General features: G+C 37.6%; 1 protein-coding gene across 3 annotated transcripts in view; it reads left to right on the plus strand.

Annotated features, from left to right (window-relative positions):
• The window catches only part of Prkdc (protein kinase, DNA-activated, catalytic subunit), a 191,187-nt gene that overhangs the window by 91,593 nt on the left and 78,629 nt on the right, over nucleotides 1-20,965 (plus strand). For all 3 annotated transcript variants that reach the window (XM_074068495.1, XM_074068496.1, XM_074068497.1), the window contains 14 exons: nucleotides 2,751-2,958; nucleotides 3,922-4,100; nucleotides 5,949-6,117; nucleotides 6,363-6,428; nucleotides 7,537-7,609; nucleotides 8,864-9,012; nucleotides 9,456-9,590; nucleotides 10,270-10,389; nucleotides 12,739-12,879; nucleotides 14,412-14,563; nucleotides 15,154-15,285; nucleotides 16,458-16,569; nucleotides 18,129-18,253; nucleotides 18,346-18,495. In XM_074068495.1, coding sequence (XP_073924596.1) covers nucleotides 2,751-2,958; nucleotides 3,922-4,100; nucleotides 5,949-6,117; nucleotides 6,363-6,428; nucleotides 7,537-7,609; nucleotides 8,864-9,012; nucleotides 9,456-9,590; nucleotides 10,270-10,389; nucleotides 12,739-12,879; nucleotides 14,412-14,563; nucleotides 15,154-15,285; nucleotides 16,458-16,569; nucleotides 18,129-18,253; nucleotides 18,346-18,495 — 1,911 coding nt within the window. The remainder of the gene's footprint in view (nucleotides 1-2,750; nucleotides 2,959-3,921; nucleotides 4,101-5,948; nucleotides 6,118-6,362; nucleotides 6,429-7,536; nucleotides 7,610-8,863; nucleotides 9,013-9,455; nucleotides 9,591-10,269; nucleotides 10,390-12,738; nucleotides 12,880-14,411; nucleotides 14,564-15,153; nucleotides 15,286-16,457; nucleotides 16,570-18,128; nucleotides 18,254-18,345; nucleotides 18,496-20,965) is intronic.

Here is a 20,965-nt window from a genome sequence, read left to right on the forward strand (position 1 = left end):
AACGCTGTGTCTTCTCTTCAACAAAATTGGAGAAGAGGGAAGAACAGATTCTGCCTGGAAGCGAGGGAGGTTGGGGGTAGAGGGAGGGGAGGTAGGAGGGTTCAGGGGGGAGAAACAGCCCAAACAATGTATGCACATAAGAATTAAAAAAAAAAAAAGTGGGGTCTCACTAACTTTTTGCCTAGGCTCACCTCAAGAGATCTTCTGATCTCTGCTTCTGGAGTAGCTGAGATTGCAAGTGTGAGCCCCTGCACTTGGCCTTGATTGTTGATTTTTTTTTTTTTTTTGGTTAGTACTGGGGTTTTAACTCAGGGTTTCATGCTTTCTAGGCAGGCATGCTACCACTTGAGCCACTCCAACAGCCCAGTTTTTGATTTTTAAAGTAAGGGCTTAATGCCATGGGCTATTTTGGATTTTAAATTTCCAATAAATTTTTAATTGATATTTATTTATATTGAATTTATAAATACCTTTACAAGTTTATTTAACAGTTATGTTTCACATATCATAGAATTTACTCATTTTAATTACTCAATCCAGTGATTTTTAGGCACTTCACTGAGTGATACAACCATCACTGAAGAACATTTTTATGCTCTAGTAAGATTCTACATGACCATTTACAGTTGCCTTCTACTCCTGGCCCTAGCCTAGATAGTGACTAGTCTACTTGTCTTCTCTTTTCTTGTTTTTTTTTTTTTTCCTTTTTCTTTTGGCAGTACTGGGGTTTGAACTTAGGGTAGAATGACTACCTAGAGTATTAGTTAGGCACGCTACCATTTGAACCACTCCACTAGCCCCTTTTTTTGTGTTGGGTATTTTTGAGATACGGTCTCGCGAACTGCTTGCCCAGGCTGGCTTCTAATCCCAATCCTTCTGGTCTCTGCCTCCCAAGTAGCCAGCATTACAGGTGGGAGCTACTGTCTACTTTTTGTGTTCATAAATTTGTCTTTTCTAAATGTTATGTAAGTAGAATCAATATGCAATCTCTTATGTCTGGCTTCTTTATTCATCATGATGTTTTTGAGGTTCATCCACAATGTAGCATGAATTAGTAGTTGATTTGTTTTTATTGACAAAATTAGCCAATTATGTAACAGTCTGCAGAAGACAACACTTCATTTTGAACACATGGAGAACATCGTTCAAGATACACCCTAAGCTAGGCCATAAAGTAAGTATTAATAAATTTAAAAGGATTGAAGTCATACAAAGTATTTCCTCTGATCACAATGATGTTAAATTACAAAACAACAGCAGGAGGAAGTTTGGGGGATCTAAAACTATTTTTAAGTAATGACCTAATTAATACCACCCTTCAGTCAAAGAAAAAAGTACAAGGGATGTCATATAGTATTTTGATCTAATAAAACAAGAATAAACCAAATCTAGATTTATGATATACAGCTAACACAGTATTCACAAGGAAACTTATATGTTTTAATGCCTAATTTAGTAAAAAGATAAAACTCATATAAATAATCCACCTTAAAATCTAGAAAAAGCAAACTACCTCAAGCAGGATGAAGGAAGAGAATAATAAAGATTAGAATGAAAGTTAATGAAATAAATAGGAAAATGGTGGAGAAGCAACATTAAACTAAAAATTATTTTGATTCTCATTTTTTTTATGGTTCTGGGGTTTGAACACAGGGTCTTGAGCTTGTTAGTCAGCCACTCTACCACTTGAGCCATCCCCAGCACAAAATTGGTTTTTGAAAAGATAAATGGCATTGACAGATTATTAATTAGATCAAAAATAAAGAGGGAAAAAAGTTCATGAAAAGGAGAATGAAGCAGGAGGCCATTATTTACTGGCCTCAGAAATTCTTTAAAAAATGTAAGGGGTTATTCTCAACAACACCATGCCAAAAGTAGTGAGGAAAGTGAAATGCACAAGCTCTTAGAGAACCACAAATTACCAAACTTGACAGAAGAGGGAGTAAGAAGCTGGGCACCAGTGGCTCTCGTCTATAATCCTAGCTACTCAGGACGCAGAGGTCCTGCACAAGAGAAGGATCACAGTTCAAAGCCAGCCCGGGCAAATAGTTCAAAAAACCGTTCACAAAAAATAGGGCTGGTGGACTGGTGGATTGGCTCAAGGTGAAGACCCTGAGTTTAAGTCCCAGTGCCAAAAAAAAAAAAGAAGAGACAGAAAAATCTGAATATACGTCTCCTTATAAGTAAATAAATTGAATTAATAACAAAATCTTCCCACAGAGATAGGCCAGATCCATATGTATCTTCACTAGAGAACTTTATCAAATATTTAAGGAAGAAATAATACCAATACTTAGGCTATTTTAAATCATAACTCATGAATTTCAGATTCTTGAAATGTGATTGTCTATAGGCTTGAAACTCTTCTGCATCCTTCCAGATGTTCTTTAAGCAAGACCAGATTGGAAGATAAATTTTAAAAAATGCAAACAAGCAAAAAGAACCCCTTTCTTCCTAATGCCTACACTTGAAGATTTCTGGGAATGAGTAAAGCAGTGTGGTTCATGTGCAAATGCCTTTTGTACTTACTGGGGTTCATATGTCTAATCTGTCTATTATATAATAAGGACTTCTAAAATACTCGCTCTTAGCCAAATGACCAGGAAATGATCAAATACAAGTTTTTCTTTTTTCTTTTTGGCAGTACTGGGGTTTGAACTTAGAGCCTCACACTTGCTGGGCAGGCACTTTACCACTGAAATATTTGTTCAAAGCATGAGTATGCATGTAATTATATATCTTTTTCTTAGGAGTTCATGTGTCACACAATTAAGCCTCCTGGAAAGTGTGTATAGAATGTTCCAGAAGGATGACCTACTTTCAAATGTCACTCGTCAAGCATTTGTAGACCGCTCCCTCCTGACTCTATTGTGGCACTGCAACCTAGATGCTCTGAGAGAATTCTTTAGCAAAATTGTGGTTGATGCCATTGATATGTTGAAGTCCAGGTTTACAAAGGTATCGTATGTTTTATTAAACTCAGTTTCAATGAGAATGGAAGATCTCTCTGACCAGGTCTTTAGAGACTGCTGTGTGTTCAGTCAGGTGGACTCTTGCTCAAGGAAGATTCCCTTTGTGCTGATCACAACTTGTGGACTCATGAAATCACAGCAGTTTCCTGTGGCTGCTATAAAAACTGATTGATCACATGATGGCTTAGAGTAACAGGAATGTATTCTCCCATAGTTCTGGAGACCAAAAATCTATAGTCAGTTACAGTGTTGCCAGGCCATACTCTTTGTAGAAATTATAGTGAAAAAGCCTTTCCTTGTCCCTTTCAGTCTGAAGTGACTGCAGCATTGCTGGGCCTGTGTTGATGATGCTCCTGTCTCTGCCATCACATTCCCTTTTCCTCTGCCTCCCTCTCCTAAGGTTACCTGTGACTTCATTTAATGCCTGCCTGAATAATCCACAGTCACCTCTCCCTATCTCAAGGTCTTTAATTAATTATCTCTCAGAGCCCTTTTTTGCCCTGTGAGGTGGTTACATTCACAGAATCCAGCAATTAGGACAGGTTTTGGATAATTTCTGTGGGTGGAGGTGGGGGCATCATTCAACCTCTCATATCGGGAGAGTCCATAAATTCCCAGTTGGCACACTGGTACTGTAAACTTAAAATAATTGAAATGTTAACATTTTAGTATGTTGAATTCTTACCTTCTGTTCCCATGCCTTCAGTAAGACTTTGTGCAAACATTCTATACTCTGGACTCACTCTCTGGACATTGTGTGCTATTTCCTGCTTCCCCCAACATAATATATCAGTGTTGGAAACCATGGACGATAGGGCACTCTTTTATTGAAGTGATTTAGCATTTTTATTAGTTTTTACTCTCTAAAGGGCATTCAATTCGATGTTTTGAATAGGATATTTTTCATGTTCAATAAGACTAGAGATAATTTTATGTTACTTTTTTTAAGCTAAATGAATCTACCTTTGACACTCAAATCACCAAGAAGATGGGCTATTATAAAATTCTAGATGTGATGTATTCTCGTCTACCAAAAGATGACGTTCACTCTAAGGAATCTAAAATTAATCAAGTTTTCCATGGCTCCTGTATGACAGAAGGAAATGAACTTACAAAGACACTTATTAAGTAAGAGTTTACTTAATTTTGGATTTTATTTGATTTGTTCATAGTTTTGGTGCTTATACTTCTGTGAAAATAATTGAATAAATGTTTAACTTAAATATGTTTATAGTTTTCAACATGAAACTATAAAACTGAGAAGAACACTTAGATTGATAAAAGTGTTGTTGGAGAACACGTTTTATCTCATACTCATTTTTTATTAAGAATAAAACTGTACTTAGTCCCCAGAACTTCCAGAAAAAAATTTTGTCTGAGGATATAGCTCAGTGGTAGAATGCTTGCCTACCCTGTACAAGGCTCTGGGTTTCATCCCCTAAAACTCTTTAAATTCTTTTTTTTCCTTCTGCTTCCCGCCCCCCCCACCCCAAAATAACCTGGCACACTTTTAGTAGTGTGATTTAGTAGGAAGCAATTTTGTTTTTTATTACTGGCATTTGAAATTTAAAAGTGGTAAATATTTTTCACAGGCATTCTAGAACTTCTTTTTTTTTTTTTTTGGTGGTACTGGGGTTTGAACTTTAACAGATAGTCTATAAAACACAAAGTAACAGATACCCAAAATATCTCTAAAACTAGTTTTCTAATGAAGTTCTTCCTGATAGGACTTTGCTGTGTCTCATTTTGCATCTGGAGAGAACTCATTATTATTCCTCTTCTGCCTAGTTCATATCTTACCTCCTCAGTGAATGATGGATGTCAGCATCTACTTATTTGTGTAAATAAGAGACTTAGAAGTCATATTTTGTTCTTCTTTCATCTGTGTCTCTCTAACCTCCACGAATACCCTGTTAGTCACCAGACCTGCTGATTTTATCTCTTCAGTGTCCCTAAAACCAATTCCCTTTCTTTTCCCCTTCTTGTGGCCTTGTTTTAGTATTTGACCTTCCTTGTGAGCCATTGCAGTCATCTTTCTCCTCTGAATTTTTCTCCCTGCGCCTATAGGCTTCTCTCTCTTTTCTCTCTCCACTGCTGCAGAATGATAATACAGATGGAATATGAGTCTGGTTGTTTCATCTCTTGCCTAAAACCCTTCAGTGTTTCCATACTGAGCAAATGTTTTATGTAAAGGGCCAGGTAGTAAATATTTCTGGCATCATGGGCTATGTAGTCTATCGCAACTACTACCTGGAACTGCAAATAAGCCATGGATAGTAGCTAGACAAATGCGCATGGCTATATTTCAAGAAAACTATTTTAAGAAGTAGCTGACTGTCTTTGTGGTTTGCTGACCTATCTGGATAGGTCCACTCATGGGAGACAAGCTTTGCCAAGAACAGACCTTCTTTCTCTCACTTGCTTAGTGGCCAGTGTTGTTTCTACATCTTCCCTGTATACCACGCATCACATCCTTTTTTCTTAGTAACACTCCTGTGCTCATAATGGCTACATACATTTCTTCTTTAGCTTACTTACATTTCAAAACTCAGCTCAAGCTGGGCACATCCCCAGCTACTCTGGAGGGTTAGGTAAGAGGATCTCTTGAGCCCAGGGGTTCAAGGCCAACCTGTGCAACATAGTGGGGCCCTGTTTCTTGAAAACAAAACCTCCCCCAGAAACTCAGCTCAGATATTTCCTCTTAAATCCTTTGTTAGTTTCTTAGACCAAGCTACTATCCATCCACCTTGCTTCCCTGTCTGTTTATATTGTACTTACTGTTTCACTTAACACCAGGTTAAGATCCACTTATGTGGCTTATGCATGAGATGGTGACATGTTTATTTTTATAATCCTAATGCCCGATACTGTGCCTGGCACACACCTGATGCTTGAGAAAGGCTGAACTGAATTAGATTCTGTTGTCTGCATTGATTTCCATGTTAAGTGACTTTTATGACCTGGATCTACTTTCAGGCTGTGCCACGATGCTTTTACAGAGAACATGGCAGGGGAGAGCCAGTTGTTGGAGAGGAGAAGACTTTACCATTGTGCTGCATATAATTGTGCCATTTCGGTTATCTGCTGTGTCTTCAGTGAATTGAGATTTTACCAAGGTTTTCTGTTCAGTGAGAAACCAGAGAAGGTATGCCTCTCCAAAGGTATTCACTATGGCTATCATTGTAGGATTTTTAAAAGTTAGATTATGTCAATTAGTATATCATAATTTGTACCTTCTTATAAAGTTAACATTTTTTAGTTATACATAAATATATTTGTAATCTGAAGTGTTTCTCAGTGATTTGTTGAGAAGAATTGATTCTGTAGTGTCATTACTATTAAGGATCTCTACCATTCAGATATGTTCATGTGATTTTTTTTGATCTGTAGAACTTGTTTATTTTTGAAAATCTGGTAGACCTGAAGCGCTGCTATACATTTCCTGTAGAAGTTGAGGTGAGTGAAATTTTCAACTCTGTTTATAAGTTAAAAACCCTAAACAAGTGCTCATAATGAAAAACAGGCTCAAGTTTGCTTTTAGCTAGAAAAAAGGGATAGTTTCAGCTTGAGGTTTAATCTCAAGCAAAATAGTGAAATTCTTCAGAACTTAATTTTTCCTTTTCTTGTGTTGTGAAGGAAAGAGTATCAATAAAAGAACCTTTTAGGACATATTCCAGAAGTTGTTTACTGAATAAATTCTTCCAGTCAAAGAAATGAATCCCATACTGGTATGAGTTATTGCCTTGTGGCCCTGTTTGGTTGACCTGACAGGATAATGGGGAAGTCATGGAAATAACTGGACGAGTTGCTCCAGCAGATGGTACCGATTTGGTTTTAGAGTAGCTCACATTGGATACCAGCCTCAGCAGTTGGTGAGAAGATGACAACTACTGTCTCCACATCCCATTTAAAGTAGGAAGGTGGGCAGAGCACCGAACTCACATAACATAGGCTATATATTCCCCACACAGCTGTTTACTTCAACCATGTCTTAGTGCTTCATCAATGCATATGAGTTGTTACTTCTTGCCTTGTGCCCTTTTGGAACAACAGTAGGATAAGTAGGCATATGTTGCAAGTACCAGAACAAAAACAAAATAGCTGTGGTTTATATACGCATCCAGACACTTACTATATGTTACTTCTATACTTTACAAAACGCTGTAAAGCGCTATGATATGTAGTTGGAGAAACTGAGGCTCAAAGGTCAAATAATGGAGCCTCTGGCTATAAAAGCTCAGCACACAATGTGCTAGGTGAGTTGCACCAGAATCAGCAGTTTCAGTAAGGTTTTGGGGGACTTCCTGGGAAAGACTTTCCATAAGGGACACACACACACACAATTTTAATGAATGTTTCTTAATACTTTTAAATTTGATAAAAGTTTGTTTAAAAATTAGTAATTTGGCTGGGGTTGTTGGTGAGAGGTAGAGCATTTGTCTAGCTTGCACAAGGCCATAGGTTTGATTCCCAGCAATACAAATGCTAGATTGCTACTAAAATAGTAAAAGTATGACTGTGATTCTAAAACATTTTAAATCGTTTATTTGTTTTGCCTAATAAGATTCCCATGGAAAGAAAGAAAAAGTACATTGAAATCAGAAAAGAAGCCAGAGAAGCAGCAAATGGGGCTTCAGGTAAGACCTTTCCAAAATGATCAAAAAGTTTCAAAATGTTTAATAGCTGTTTATGTAAATGGAATGTATTTTTAAAAGATTATATAGTTTTAATACTCAAAAACATTGAAATTGAGATTTAAAAAAATAGTTATTTTCAAGTGACAGCTCTTTTGCTAAGCAGGCACTCTACCACTTGAGCCACTTCACCAGTGACAGCTCTTTTGAAAGAAATGTAATTAGCTATGGTAACTAGTAAAAAAGATCTCAGAGGGCCAGATGGGGCAAGACTGGCTTGATATTACTTTGTTTTTGTATAGATTTTGTTTATTTATTATTTAGATGTATTCAGACATCCGCATTACAGAACAAGTCTTGTCCTGACTCATCAGTGACTCTTCTCTTCCTCAGGACAGAGCTGCCCAGTGCCTCCCCTGCTGCCTTTCTTCCTGCCCACTCCATTCCTGCAGCAAGGCCCCTTGCTGTGCCTTAGGGGCACAGGGCTTGCTTTGGCCCCACATATCCTCTTCCCTCACAGCATTTTGCTTAATTCAACTGTGAAGGAGGCTCTCTGCCTGGCCTTCCTATTTAAAGTTAACCCTCTATACTTCTACTTACTCCTTGTTTCAATATTTTTTTCTTTTGCTCTAGTTTTCTTTGTAAGTCTTATTACCATTTTTTGAATTGAGAGTAAAATTTGGACATTTTTTCATGAGCAAGATGTAAATCATCAATTTTTTTTTTTTATACAGGGTCTTGCTATGTCACCCAGGCTGGCATGGGCCTTCTGAGTGCTAAAATTTCAAGTGTGACTCATCATTCCTGGCTTCATCATCAAAAATTTAAATACAGTGTAATTCTGTTGGAAATTGGGGCATTGGTGGATCATGCCTATAATTCTAGCTACTTGTGAGACTGAGACAACCAATTTCTAAAATAACCAGAGCAAAAGTGGATTGGAAGTGTGGCTTAAGCGTAGAGTGCCTGCTTTGCATAAAGCTCTTGAGTTTAAAACCCAGTCTCACCCCCACTAAAAAAAAGTTTGATCCAATTTAATTCTTTGTCTATGACACGAGAGAGTAACTGCTTGATAATGATAAAAGAAAAAGGAGGTGTTTTCTCCAGTTCCTTTTTCTTTATTGAACTGTGCAATAGGCTGAGAATCAGAGCCTTAGCTAAAAATATCTTTCATTTTAATATTACTTGAGCTTAGAGAAATATATTTCTTACATATTATGTTTGAGTATATGTGTTTTCTTTCTATTTACGTTTCAGATGGTCCTCAATATATGTCTTCCTTGTCATATTTGGCAGACTGTAGCCTGAGTGAGGAAATGAGTCAATTTGACTTCTCAACTGGAGTTCAGAGCTATTCTTATAACTCCCAAGACTCTAATTCTACCACTAGTCATTTTCGGACACTGGTAACCATATTTCCCATATTAAAAGAGTACTATCAAAGTTTGCACCCTGTCGTACATAGGGAGAGACGGTTCTTTCTCAGTAGTCCTTGGAGAATAGTGTTAATTTGGAGAATTTTCCAAGATCTGAGTCCTAGTATTTCATCTTGTAGATTCAGCACAGGAAAGAAGTCATGGGGCCTAGAGTCAAGGTGGAGAAACATTCTGACCTGAGATGTAAGTCCAAGATAGTGAGTGATTAGGCAGATGGGAGCTCATATGTGCTAAAATGTAAAGAAAACTTGAGGACCAACCTGTTCACTTTTTAGTGAACTTATATTTGATACTGTTACCAAATTATCATTACTTAAGTGTTTGTCATACAACATTGCTCCAAAAATGAGCATGTCATGTCCACTGACATTTAAGATTGTATTCTCCTTTGCTGGATTCTTCCTTCTTCATAGAAACATCAAGACCCCAAGATCCAAGATGATGTCCTGGAGTTAGAGATGGATGAGCTCAATCAACATGAATGTATGGCAACCATGACAGCCCTGATTAAGCACATGCAGAGAAATCTGATCCCACCCAAAGAAGAGGTGTTTTTTTTTCCGCTATTAATATTATTTATTGGTATATATTGAGAATTAACTTTTCATCTTGAAGACCGAACTACATTACTATTTAAAAAACCACTGATTGTATTGTATAATGTAAGGCTATTCAGAATTGGTGCAGTGACTATGCTAATAAAAACGAGGAAAAAAAGAAAAATAAAGGCAAAAAGGACTAGGGGCATGGTTCAAGTGCAGGGGCATCTATCTAGCAAGCTGGAAGCCCTGAGTTCAAACACCAGCACTGCCAAAAAAAGATAAGCCCATGTTTCCTTTGTTTTAAAGTTCATGTGCAATCCTCTACATCATCACATTTCTAAAATAATCTTGTTATTTTCATAGACAAAAAGCTGATTTTAGTTGTGGATCCAAATGATGTCACGTGAATGGATGGATAAATTGTGATTCATTGTACATGTGTGTATACATGTATAATAAAATCTGAGGATTAAAAAAAAAAAACCAAAACCTGGATTTACACTGTTCACATCTTTGGCAGTAACTGGGGTTAGAACTCAGGACATTGCATTTATGAGGCAGGTGCTCTACCACTTGAGCCACTCCTTCAGGCCCTGTTCATTTCTTACTTTCTGATTGTTTTCATATAATGTAAAAATGTGAGGTTCTTTTATTCTGCTTTTTAAAGTAATTTTGTATATTTCAGGGTTCAGTGTCAAAAGATCTTCCTCCTTGGATGAAAGTTATTCATGACAAACTAGGAAATCCATCAGTACCATTAAATATCCGCCTCTTCTTAGCCAAGCTTGTTATTAATGCAGAAGAGGTAAGTAATTTATCATTTCTTTAATAGTTCTTAGCAGTTCTATGCACCTACTTAAAAAATACTTCAAAGGAAGCTTTGTTTTTGTTTTTGTAGTTCTGGCAATTGAACCCAGGCCACATGCATAGTAGGCAAGAGCTCTACCACTAAGCTAAGTCCCCTGCCCAAGGAAGTTTTAAAGGGACACAGCATGACATTATTTATTGTTTTCTCTTAGTAAATTAGCTAACTGCATTGATCTATTGCAACTTTTTTCTTTTCTTTTCTTTTGGTACTGGGGTTTGAATTCAGGACCTCATGAAGTAGGCAGTGCTTTACTATTTGAGCCATACCTCTGGACCTACTTCTTTGATACTCTTTTATCAAACATGTTAATTAACTTCTTTTGAATTAGCAGTGAACTTTGTATAAAGAACGTATCTCAACTTTCTTAAGGCTGCTAACCTTTGTTTATAGTAGCAGAAAAATGAATGAAAATATTCCTGTTAACTCTATATGAAAAATTGTTCACTTTGTCTTAGGTAGCTGCTGAATTTATTAGTTTGTCTATGCATAGAACAAGTCACCATGGAGCATCTTCTGGTAAATGAGAGTTTTATTTTGGCCCTTGAGGTTAGTGTGGTTAAATGCAGAAGGAACTGCATGAGCAGAAGCAAACCTTGAGAGAGTTATGTCTGTACTGATTGCACAGACCACTTGAATGTGGTCTGAATGAGAGGCATCCAAGGAACAGATGAGTTAGGCCAGGCCATCAGGGTCTTTTCATGGGTCTGGCTCATTTGTTAAGTGGTAGGAAGCCAATGAAGAGCACTAGGTAGAGAAGGGTGATATGATTCACCATCCATTAGAAAACCCTTCTAGATAGCTCTGCAGATGTGGAAAGCCAAGAAAGGTTGCCTGTGAATACAGCAGAGCTTGCTTTCCTCAGGTTCTTGCTGAATTTCAGCTCCTGGGGCTGTTTTCACGTGGTAACACTGAATTTAAGCAATGACTGAAGACCAGAAGTCTGAGATCCAGATGTTGACAGGGTTGGTTCCTTCTGAGGACTATGAGGAGCTTCTGGTCCAGGCCTCTCCTAACTTTTGTAGCCTCAGTCATTCCCTGACATGTGGATGATATTCTTGTAGTCACACCATCTTCTGCACATGTGTGTCCATGTTTCCTCTTGTTATAAGAACACAAGTATATTTGGTTAGGGCCCACCCTAATCACCTCACTTAAACCTGATTATTTCTATAGACTCTGTCTCCAAATAAGGTCATATTTTGAGTCCTTCTGTGGGAGACAGGGTTCAATCCATAACACTTGAGATCATACATGATTTCTAGCTCAAGTTCCTCCAAGTGCTAAATTGATAACAACCACAGAGGAGCTAAGCGTTTTTTGGATGATTTCTTGATTGGACTGGGTATGAGCAGAGGGACTGACAAGGAACTCTGCTACATTGTGTTTGTAAGTGTGGGTGAGAGGTGCCTCTGAGATGTCACTGGGATGTTTCCCTGGAGCTATGTGTATATCTGTAACCTGAAAATTCAGGATTGTCATTCCCAAAAGGAGCCCCAGGCAGTGCTCCTCTTATGTAATAAATAACCTTTAGTTATTTGTTACAGTTAAGTAACATAGCAAAGAGGTTCTCATATGTAATTATAAATAAAAGCTAATGATATAGATGGGGTATGTGAGATTTTTTTTTGTCCTTGATCAAAGAAAAGATCTGTGACCACACAAATTATGCTATGAGAGTAGATAAGAAATCCCCAAGAAAGTATATTTGAAAAAAAGAAGGTGGAAAAGGTAGACAGCTTGAACTGTAGTCTTCAATCTTCTTTCCAACCAAAGTGCTATTCTCCTGCAATCTCTAAGATAAATTAAATGGAATTTTACGTATGGGTACATTTTATTTAGATTTCAGAGTTCTTAAACATGTGAAATTTATAACAATGACTTCTAACAGAGAAGCAAATGAAAAAAATTTAGGCACATGTGCCTACCTGATTGTTGTAACCTTATTTTTCATATTTCATACACATAAAATAAAATTTTTTATAGCTGCATATTATTTAGATGAGATAGAGAGGGCTGATATAGAATATTCGACTTTTATTTCCATGAACATTATTGTATTTGAAGGGTTTTAAGCGATGAGGTTAATAAAAATTTTCCATTAAATTGTTTAAGAGCTAATTCAGTGCAAATCTAATCTGATTAAATGGGAGGGTGAATCTTATAATTTACATGTGTTTTAGATTTAAGTCAAGTTATACAATTTTAACTAATAAAGGATACACTCCTGTATTAATATTTTGATTATTCAGAATGATTCTTCCATATTTGATGTTTAAATTCTTTTAGGTCTTTCGCCTTTATGCAAAGCACTGGCTTAGCCCTTTGCTACAGCTGGCCATTTCGGAAAACAACGGAGAAGGAATTCACTACATGGTGGTTGAGATAGTGGCTACTGTTCTTTCATGGACAGGTTTAGCTACTCCTACAGTAAGGACCTATATATCTCTCATGTATTAGTGTATTATATCTTTGCTAATACCTTACAGAGCGGATAATGAACAATTCACAGTCTTCTTAATGATGAATACACTACGTTACCATTAATTGTCATATTGCTGTGCTGCTCTTACACTATGTGGCTTCACTCTGCTTGCTTTTATCTACTTTTGATAATCCTTCTGACCTTGTTTTTGTTACTAAGCTGTCAGATGTTTGTTTTGTTTTGTTTGTTGCTGCTACTTACTAGGAGCTTGGAAACTAGGTAGCAGATTTATTAAAATTATGTGTATAATAAACGTCTGTAGACCCTGAATGTGAGGTTCCTAGGACTTGTGCTGTGACTCAAGTTTCTGGATTTTTTTTTTTTTTTAAGCATTCTTAGCATTTCTTTACCAGTTCATTTACTCCCAGAGTATTGACTGTTACACATAATGGTAGAGATTGCTAAGATAGTGACTACCAAATGAGTGCCACCCACTGCGTTATGCTGAAGCATGTGTAACACCCACCTGAATAGATTTGTGTGTATTGGAGTTTTGCCTGTTCACTTGAAATCATGAACACTTGACAGTGTGTAAAGGTTTCCATGTAAGCGTATCACATGCACAGTCTTTAGGAAACATAATATGCATACGTTCAGCTTTTCCATGTGTTTGATCTGGGTGTTCCTATCTCATTTATTTCACAGGAAAGCAATCTAGGTTTCTTAGTCATAATGTGGTAACATAATTTATAGTCTCACCAATAACATGAAAAACTTAAGAGGGTATTTAAATTGGGGACCATTGGAAAGACTGATACAGATGTCAGGAGGTCAGGTAAATTGAAAAGGATGGAACTGCCAGACATTAGAGTGATAACAGAAGCTCAAAAAACAGTGATAATGCTGCCTTTAATCTCTTTACTAACTGCAGTCATTCAGTGGGAGAAATCACTTACAAGAAGCACTGGGACAGCAGGCTAGTTGGGATCAGGTGGCTGAGCATCATGGAGGAGCCCCAAACAAAAGGCTCCTACAGTTTTACAGACTTGCAGGTAGGTGGGAAATTTGGAGGATGTAAGAGAGGACTCAGAGTCAAAAAGCATTGAGTACTGGTAAAAGCAGTTTTTCTTGGTTTCTTCATCCCCATAAAGAGGTCTCAAAAGAGGCAGCTGAAGAGGACCTCTGTCCTAGGCCTCAGATAATAGGGACCTAGGAGTAGTGGCTTCTAGGCAGATAATGTGAAGAGCATGGCTGGCCAGGGTCTGATCCCCTGACTGCAGCAACCTCTGTGGCTGTAGTGCATGGGCTGTGCCCAAGTCTGTGTCCAGTAGTAGCTTCCCCTGCAGCCTGCCAGGGAGGCCTGTGGTAAGCACTGAAAAAAATCACACAAGTTTAGCCAGGAAATGGACAACTCAATAAAATGCCAGTTTTTGTAATTTTTTTTTGTTGTTGTTTTATAATTGGACTTGTGATTAAAATAAAAAATGCTCTTCTAGAATCGAATGCTGTATATTAATACAGAATTTCTGTGTTTCAGGGTGTCCCAAAAGATGAAGTGTTAGCAAATCGATTGCTTCATTTCCTAATGAAACATGTCTTCCATCCAAAAAGAGCTGTGTTTAGACACAACCTTGAAATTATAAAAACTGTCGTAGAATGTTGGAAAGAGTGTCTCTCCATCCCTTATACGTATGTATTTGCTAGTTTTTGCAATATTATTTAGAAGTTTATGGTAAAATGTAGCATGTTATAAATAGTGATGGCAATGAAATTGTAATTACGCTAAATGTTAGGGTGTACATAATTTGAAATAGAGTCTATTTGTAAGGTATACTTGCTACTGATGAAAACCATAACATCCAGCATTTGGCACCAAAAGCATCACTTGGCAGTCAGTGCCACCAGTGCTCCTTGCTGTGTGTCTCGGCTCACCTCTGGTTTTGGCCCCACACTAGGCAGTTAGGGTGCACTCTGCACTGCTCTAGGCCTGGAGTGACCTGTAGGCCTTTTGTTTGATTCCTTTTAGTGTAGCCTGGGGCAAACTAAAACTTTCAAAAAAGTTTTACTATTAAGTAATAGAGAATTGGGGCAGATAATTAGAATATAAGAAAGATAAAACCACTGATATCCTAAAACTAGAATAAACTGAATGTGAGCAAGGGGAGTAGCAAAAGGCAAAGTGTTTCATACATGTTTTAGCTGAAAATTAGCTTTAGAAAATGCTGTATTTTCCTGCTTCTCATTCAATCTCTGTTTTCTCCCTTGTGCTTTTGTTTCAGATTAATATTTGAAAAGTTTTCTAGTCAAGACCCTAATTCTAAAGACAACTCCATAGGAATTCAGTTATTAGGCATTGTAATGGCCAATAATTTGCCTCCTTATGACCCTAACTGTGGCATAGAAGATATTAAGTAAGTATTATATTTTTTGCTTTGGTTCTTTTTTAGGTAGACTTTAATCTACCTGGATTAGATTTTCATAGCAGAACATGGCTCAGTTTTCATACATTTAAGTACCAGAACCTATGTTTAAAGTGTTTCCACCTAAAATTATAAGGTTCGGTTCATAGGTCATTTGGGAGTAGAACTATGTCTGCCGTGAATAAGTAATACAGGCTTGAAAAAAAAAAAATCTGTGTAAGTTTATCATGTATGTGTCAGCCAGTGAGAGTTGTTAGATATTTCTGAAACTGACATTTTCAACATTTACCCTTGAAAGTAACATGGTCTCTGAAAGGATTCATTACAGAGTCTTGGACTGTGAAGGGAATGCCCCTGAACATTAGCTGCTCTGTTTCTACTCTGCTCAGCCCCACCCTGTCCTGCCTGAGTGATGATGGTCACTTCTTCAGGGTGGGATGGGTGAGATGTGGGAAGGGATACGGCTTTAGTAAGGTAGTTTTAGAGCATCATAAAAAGATCCTTTCTCACCCTACTGTTTAGGATTTTTGAAGTTGGTATTCACAATATAGTTGCTCTGTAGGCTTCAGCCCTGCCTCTCTACCTCAGTGGGGTAGCATTTCAGTAGTTCTAGTTAGTTCTTCATACTGGCTTCTCAGTAACAGTTGCAGCAACCTCTGCTGCCACCCCAGGTCTGAGGCAGCTGTTGGCTCAGCACAGACTTGGAGAACCTGCTCACTTTCAGACATGAACTTTTTAAGCTTTGATTTCCCCACCAGGAACCACCACACAGAATCTCTGTGATGTCCAACAGTTATATGCCACTCCCATGGAGTGGAAGCCTTCTTTCTTTATCATTGTATTGTCCTTGCCTTGCCATGGTAGAAGGCTTTTGACAAGGGGTCAGTGCCTCATAGTCTTGGATAGTGGCTCTTTGCTTTCCCACAGTTTTCTTTGGTGTCTAGCAAGGGGTTATATCCTGACCACAGCACTTCCCTATGATTGGAGGGTAGACTTTCTTGGTTATGATGCCATACACATACTCATACAAGCAATTTGCATCATTTTTATGTTCAGATTTTCTCAATTTATGCAGTTAATGTGACACCAGGAAGTATTACATTTTTGTGTCAAATATCAAAATGAATTAGTTTGTGAATTTTTATTTTCTGTATTTGCTATAGATATTTTCAAGCTTTGACCAATAATATGTCCTTTGTAAAATATAAAGAGGTATATGCAGCAGCAGCAGAAGTTCTAGGACTTATTCTTCAATATATTACTGAAAGAAAAAATGTAAGTGTGTTATACAGTCGTAAACAAGTCCTTCTTTGTCAATTTTGATTTGTAATGACTCTTGATACTGTAAGTATATCCTATATGCTATTTGAAATGAAGTGGGCATCTGCATTTATTAACTTCTCACTCTTTTCTACTGTATACCAAATATAAAACTCATTTTTTTCAGAGAGGGCATGATGCTAATATCCCTAAGTATTAGATTTAAATGTATGTAATAAGCTTTTTTTTCACCAAAATGGAACAAGTTATAGCTGATTCCCAGGTTGATTATCTCATTACTTAAATTTCAACTTAATAATAATACTTTTGTCTTAGTTTTTTTTTTCCAAATATAAAAAGTAGTACAGGTTTAGTATAGAAATTTGGTAAGTAAAATGAAACATTAAGAAGTAAATAGAGTGGCTTATGTCCTCTCCACCAAGAATTTGTATGCATGACCCTGTCACTACATCTGCTTCTTTTGTTTGCTTTACCCATACTGTTTGTTTTGTAACTTGCTTTCTATACTTGCTAGCCTGACCATTTCATCCTGTCATCAGATTAAATTCTTTAAATAAAAAGAAATACAGTAGACAATTGTTCTACCACTAGGCTTAGCCATAGCCCTAAAAGACATATCACGAATCAATAGTGAAATACTTAATTGAAATATTCTAGGGCTAGAGGTGTGGCTCAAGAGGTAGAGTGCCTGCTTTCTAAGTGCAATACTCTAAGTTCAAACCCCAGTTCCACAAATGAATGAATGAATGAATATTCTATAGTGGGTTCAACACCACTGTAATTTGTGCTTAAGGATTTCCCTTGAGAGTAATTTTAAAATAGTCTCATGCTAGTAAATTTGCATTGTAAAACTCTCCAGTGCTTTTGAAAGGTCATAATGACTTTTTTCTGTATTTACGAGGAACAAGAGCGAGGAAACATTTTCCATCACTTCATTCCAGTAGACTTTGTTGGGCATGTATCTAACGTTGAGTGTTTACTTTTGAGGACTTAATTATTTGGTCTAGGCTGTGAAGATTCATCAGGGGCCAGGGCACTATCCTGTCCTTGGAGACTGACATGGCAGACAATAAACAAATGAGTATTTAATAGTAGTAATAAGAGAAGAGACAGTGGGATATGGGCAGATAGGCAATGACATGGGTGCTGTTTAGAATTGCTAGAGTTCTATGTGAGAACTTGACCAGAGACCCAAACACTATAAAATACATCTTAAGCTGTATTTGAGACACATTAAACTAAAACTAATTTTAGCTTAGCTTCTCAAAGTATTTACTTGTAGTGTTTCCATGACAGAGGGAAGCACAGGTTATTGGCTCACAGCACAGTACCACTCACTCTCATAGGAAGTCAGGGATCTGGAGCCTCCAGACTCTCACGTGGTTAATGCAAACCACTGGCTATTCCCAGTGCTTCCTGTTTCATCATTCACATTGTGAACTTTGGTATAGGTGATAACATTGTACACTTTATTTGGGTTCAATTAAATGTTTATTTTTAATACTTAACATAACTTTCCACTTATGTATTTGAAAAGAAACTTAATTTTTTAGATACTGGCAGAGTTGGTATATGAACTGGTTGTAAAACAATTGAAGCAACATCAAAGTACTATGGAGGACAAATTTATTGTATGCTTGAACAAAGCAGTGAAGGGCTTCCCTCCCCTTGCTGACAGGTAGGGGGCAGTCTTTGGACTGTGGTGGAAGGTGTTGGGGTGGAGGGTGGTCAACAGCCATCCTCTCACCAGGCTCCATCCCCTCTCACCAGGTTCCTGAATGCTGTGTTCTTTCTGCTGCCAAAATTTCATGGTGTAATGAAGACACTTTGTCTGAAAGTGGTGCTTTGTCGTGCAGAGCAAATAACAGACCTGTACTTCCAGCTAAAGAGTAAGGGCTTTTTTCAAGTCATGAGACATAGGTGAGTGAATACCAGCCCCCACACCCTGGGATCCCACTGGGTCATAAACTGTTTGTTCAGATATTTCTTACTCATGAGGCACTTGTGGGTTTTCATAAAAGGTATACGTGTAAGATTTGATTCTGGGAGAAAAAGGAGAAGACGGTGTAGGAATGACTCAGGTGGACCTGCTCTGGGACCCTCTAATCTTGTGACTTTTTTTTTTTTTCTGATTTTTCTTTTATTATTCATATGTGCATACAAGGCTTGGTTCATTTCTCCCCCCTGCCCCCACCCCCTCCCTTACCACCCACTCCGCCCCCTCCCGCTCCCCCCCTCAATACCCAGCAGAAACTATTTTGCCCTTATCTCTAATTTTGTTGTAGAGAGAGTATAAGCAATAATAGGAAGGAACAAGGGGTTTTGCTGGTTGAGATAAGGATAGCTATACAGGGCATTGACTCACATTGATTTCCTGTGCATGGGTATTACCTTCTAGGTTAATTCTTTTTGATCTAACCTTTTCTCTAGTACCTGTTCCCCTTTTCCTATTGGCCTCAGTTGCTTTAAGGTATCTGCTTTAGTTTCTCTGCGTTAAGGGCAACAAATGCTAGCTAGTTTTTTAGGTGTCTTACCTATCCTCACCCCTCCCTTGTGTGCTCTCGCTTTTATCATGTGCTCATAGTCCAATCCCATTGTTGTGTTTGCCCTTGATCTAATGTCCACATATGAGGGAGAACATACGATTTTTGGTCTTTTGAGCCAGGCTAACCTCACTCAGAATGATGTTCTCCAATTCCATCCATTTACCAGCGAATGATAACATTTCGTTCTTCTTCATGGCTGCATAAAATTCCATTGTGTATAGATACCACATTTTCTTAATCCATTCGTCAGTGCTGGGGCATCTTGGCTGTTTCCATAACTTGGCTATTGTGAATAGTGCCGCAATAAACATGGATGTGCAGGTGCCTCTGGAGTAACAGTCTTTTGGGTATATCCCCAAGAGTGGTATTGCTGGATCAAATGGTAGATCGATGTCCAGCTTTTTAAGTAGCCTCCAAATTTTTTTCCAGAGTGGTTGTACTAGTCTACATTCCCACCAACAGTGTAAGAGGGTTCCTTTTTCCCCGCATCCTCGCCAACACCTGTTGTTGGTGGTGTTGCTGATGATGGCTATTCTAACAGGGGTGAGGTGGAATCTTAGCGTGGTTTTAATTTGCATTTCCTTTATTGCTAGAGATGGTGAGCATTTTTTCATGTGTTTTCTGGCCATTTGAATTTCTTCTTTTGAGAAAGTTCTGTTTAGTTCACATGCCCATTTCTTTATTGGTTCATTAGTTTTGGGAGAATTTAGTTTTTTAAGTTCCCTGTATATTGTGGTTATCAGTCCTTTGTCTGATGTATAATTGGCAAATATTTTCTCCCACTCTGTGGGTGTTCTCTTCAGTTTAGAGACCATTTCTTTTGATGAACAGAAGCTTTTTAGTTTTATGAGGTCCCATTTATCTATGCTATCTCTTAGTTGCTGTGCTGCTGGGGTTTCATTGAGAAAGTTCTTACCTATACCTACTAACTCCAGAGTATTTCCTACTCTTTCTTGTATCAACTTAAGAGTTTGGGGTCTGATATTAAGATCCTTGATCCATTTTGAGTTAATCTTGGTATAGGGTGATATACATGGATCTAGTTTCAGTTTTTTGCAGACTGCTAACCATTTTCCCAGCAGTTTTTGTTGAAGAGGCTGCTATTTCTCCATTGTATATTTTTAGCTCCTTTGTCAAAGATAAGTTGCTCATAGTTGTGTGGCTTCATATCTGGATCCTCTATTCTGTTCCACTGGTCTTCATGTCTGTTTTTGTGCCAGTACCATGCTGTTTTTATTGTTATTGTTATTGCTTTGTAATATAGTTTGAAGTCAGGTATTGTGATACCTCCTGCATTGATCTTTTGACTGAGTATTGCCTTGGCTATTCGTGGCCTCTTGTGTTTTCATATAAATTTAACAGTAGATTTTTCAATCTCTTTAATGAATGTCATTGGAATTTTGATGGGAATTGCATTAAACATGTAGATTACTTTGGGGAGTATCGACATTTTTACTATGTTGATTCTACCAATCCATGAGCATGGGAGATCTCTCCACTTTCTATAGTCTTCCTCAATGTCTTTCTTCAGAAGTGTATAGTTTTCCTTGTAGAGGTCTTTCACATCTTTTGTTAGGTTTACACCTAGGTATTTGATTTTGTTTGAGGCTATTGTAAATGGAATTGTTTTCATACATTCTTTTTCCGTTTGCTCATTGTTAGTGTATAGAAATGCTAATGATTTTTCTATGTTGATTTTATATCCTGCTACCTTGCTATAGCTATTGATGATGTCTAGAAGCTTCTGAGTAGAGTTTTTTGGGTCTTTAAGGTATAGGATCATGTCGTCTGCAAATAGGGATATTTTGACAGTTTCTTTACCTATTTGTATTCCTTTTATTCCT

This window comes from Castor canadensis, chromosome 3 (genome assembly GCF_047511655.1).
Source record: "Castor canadensis chromosome 3, mCasCan1.hap1v2, whole genome shotgun sequence".
Lineage (NCBI taxonomy): Eukaryota > Metazoa > Chordata > Mammalia > Rodentia > Castoridae > Castor > Castor canadensis.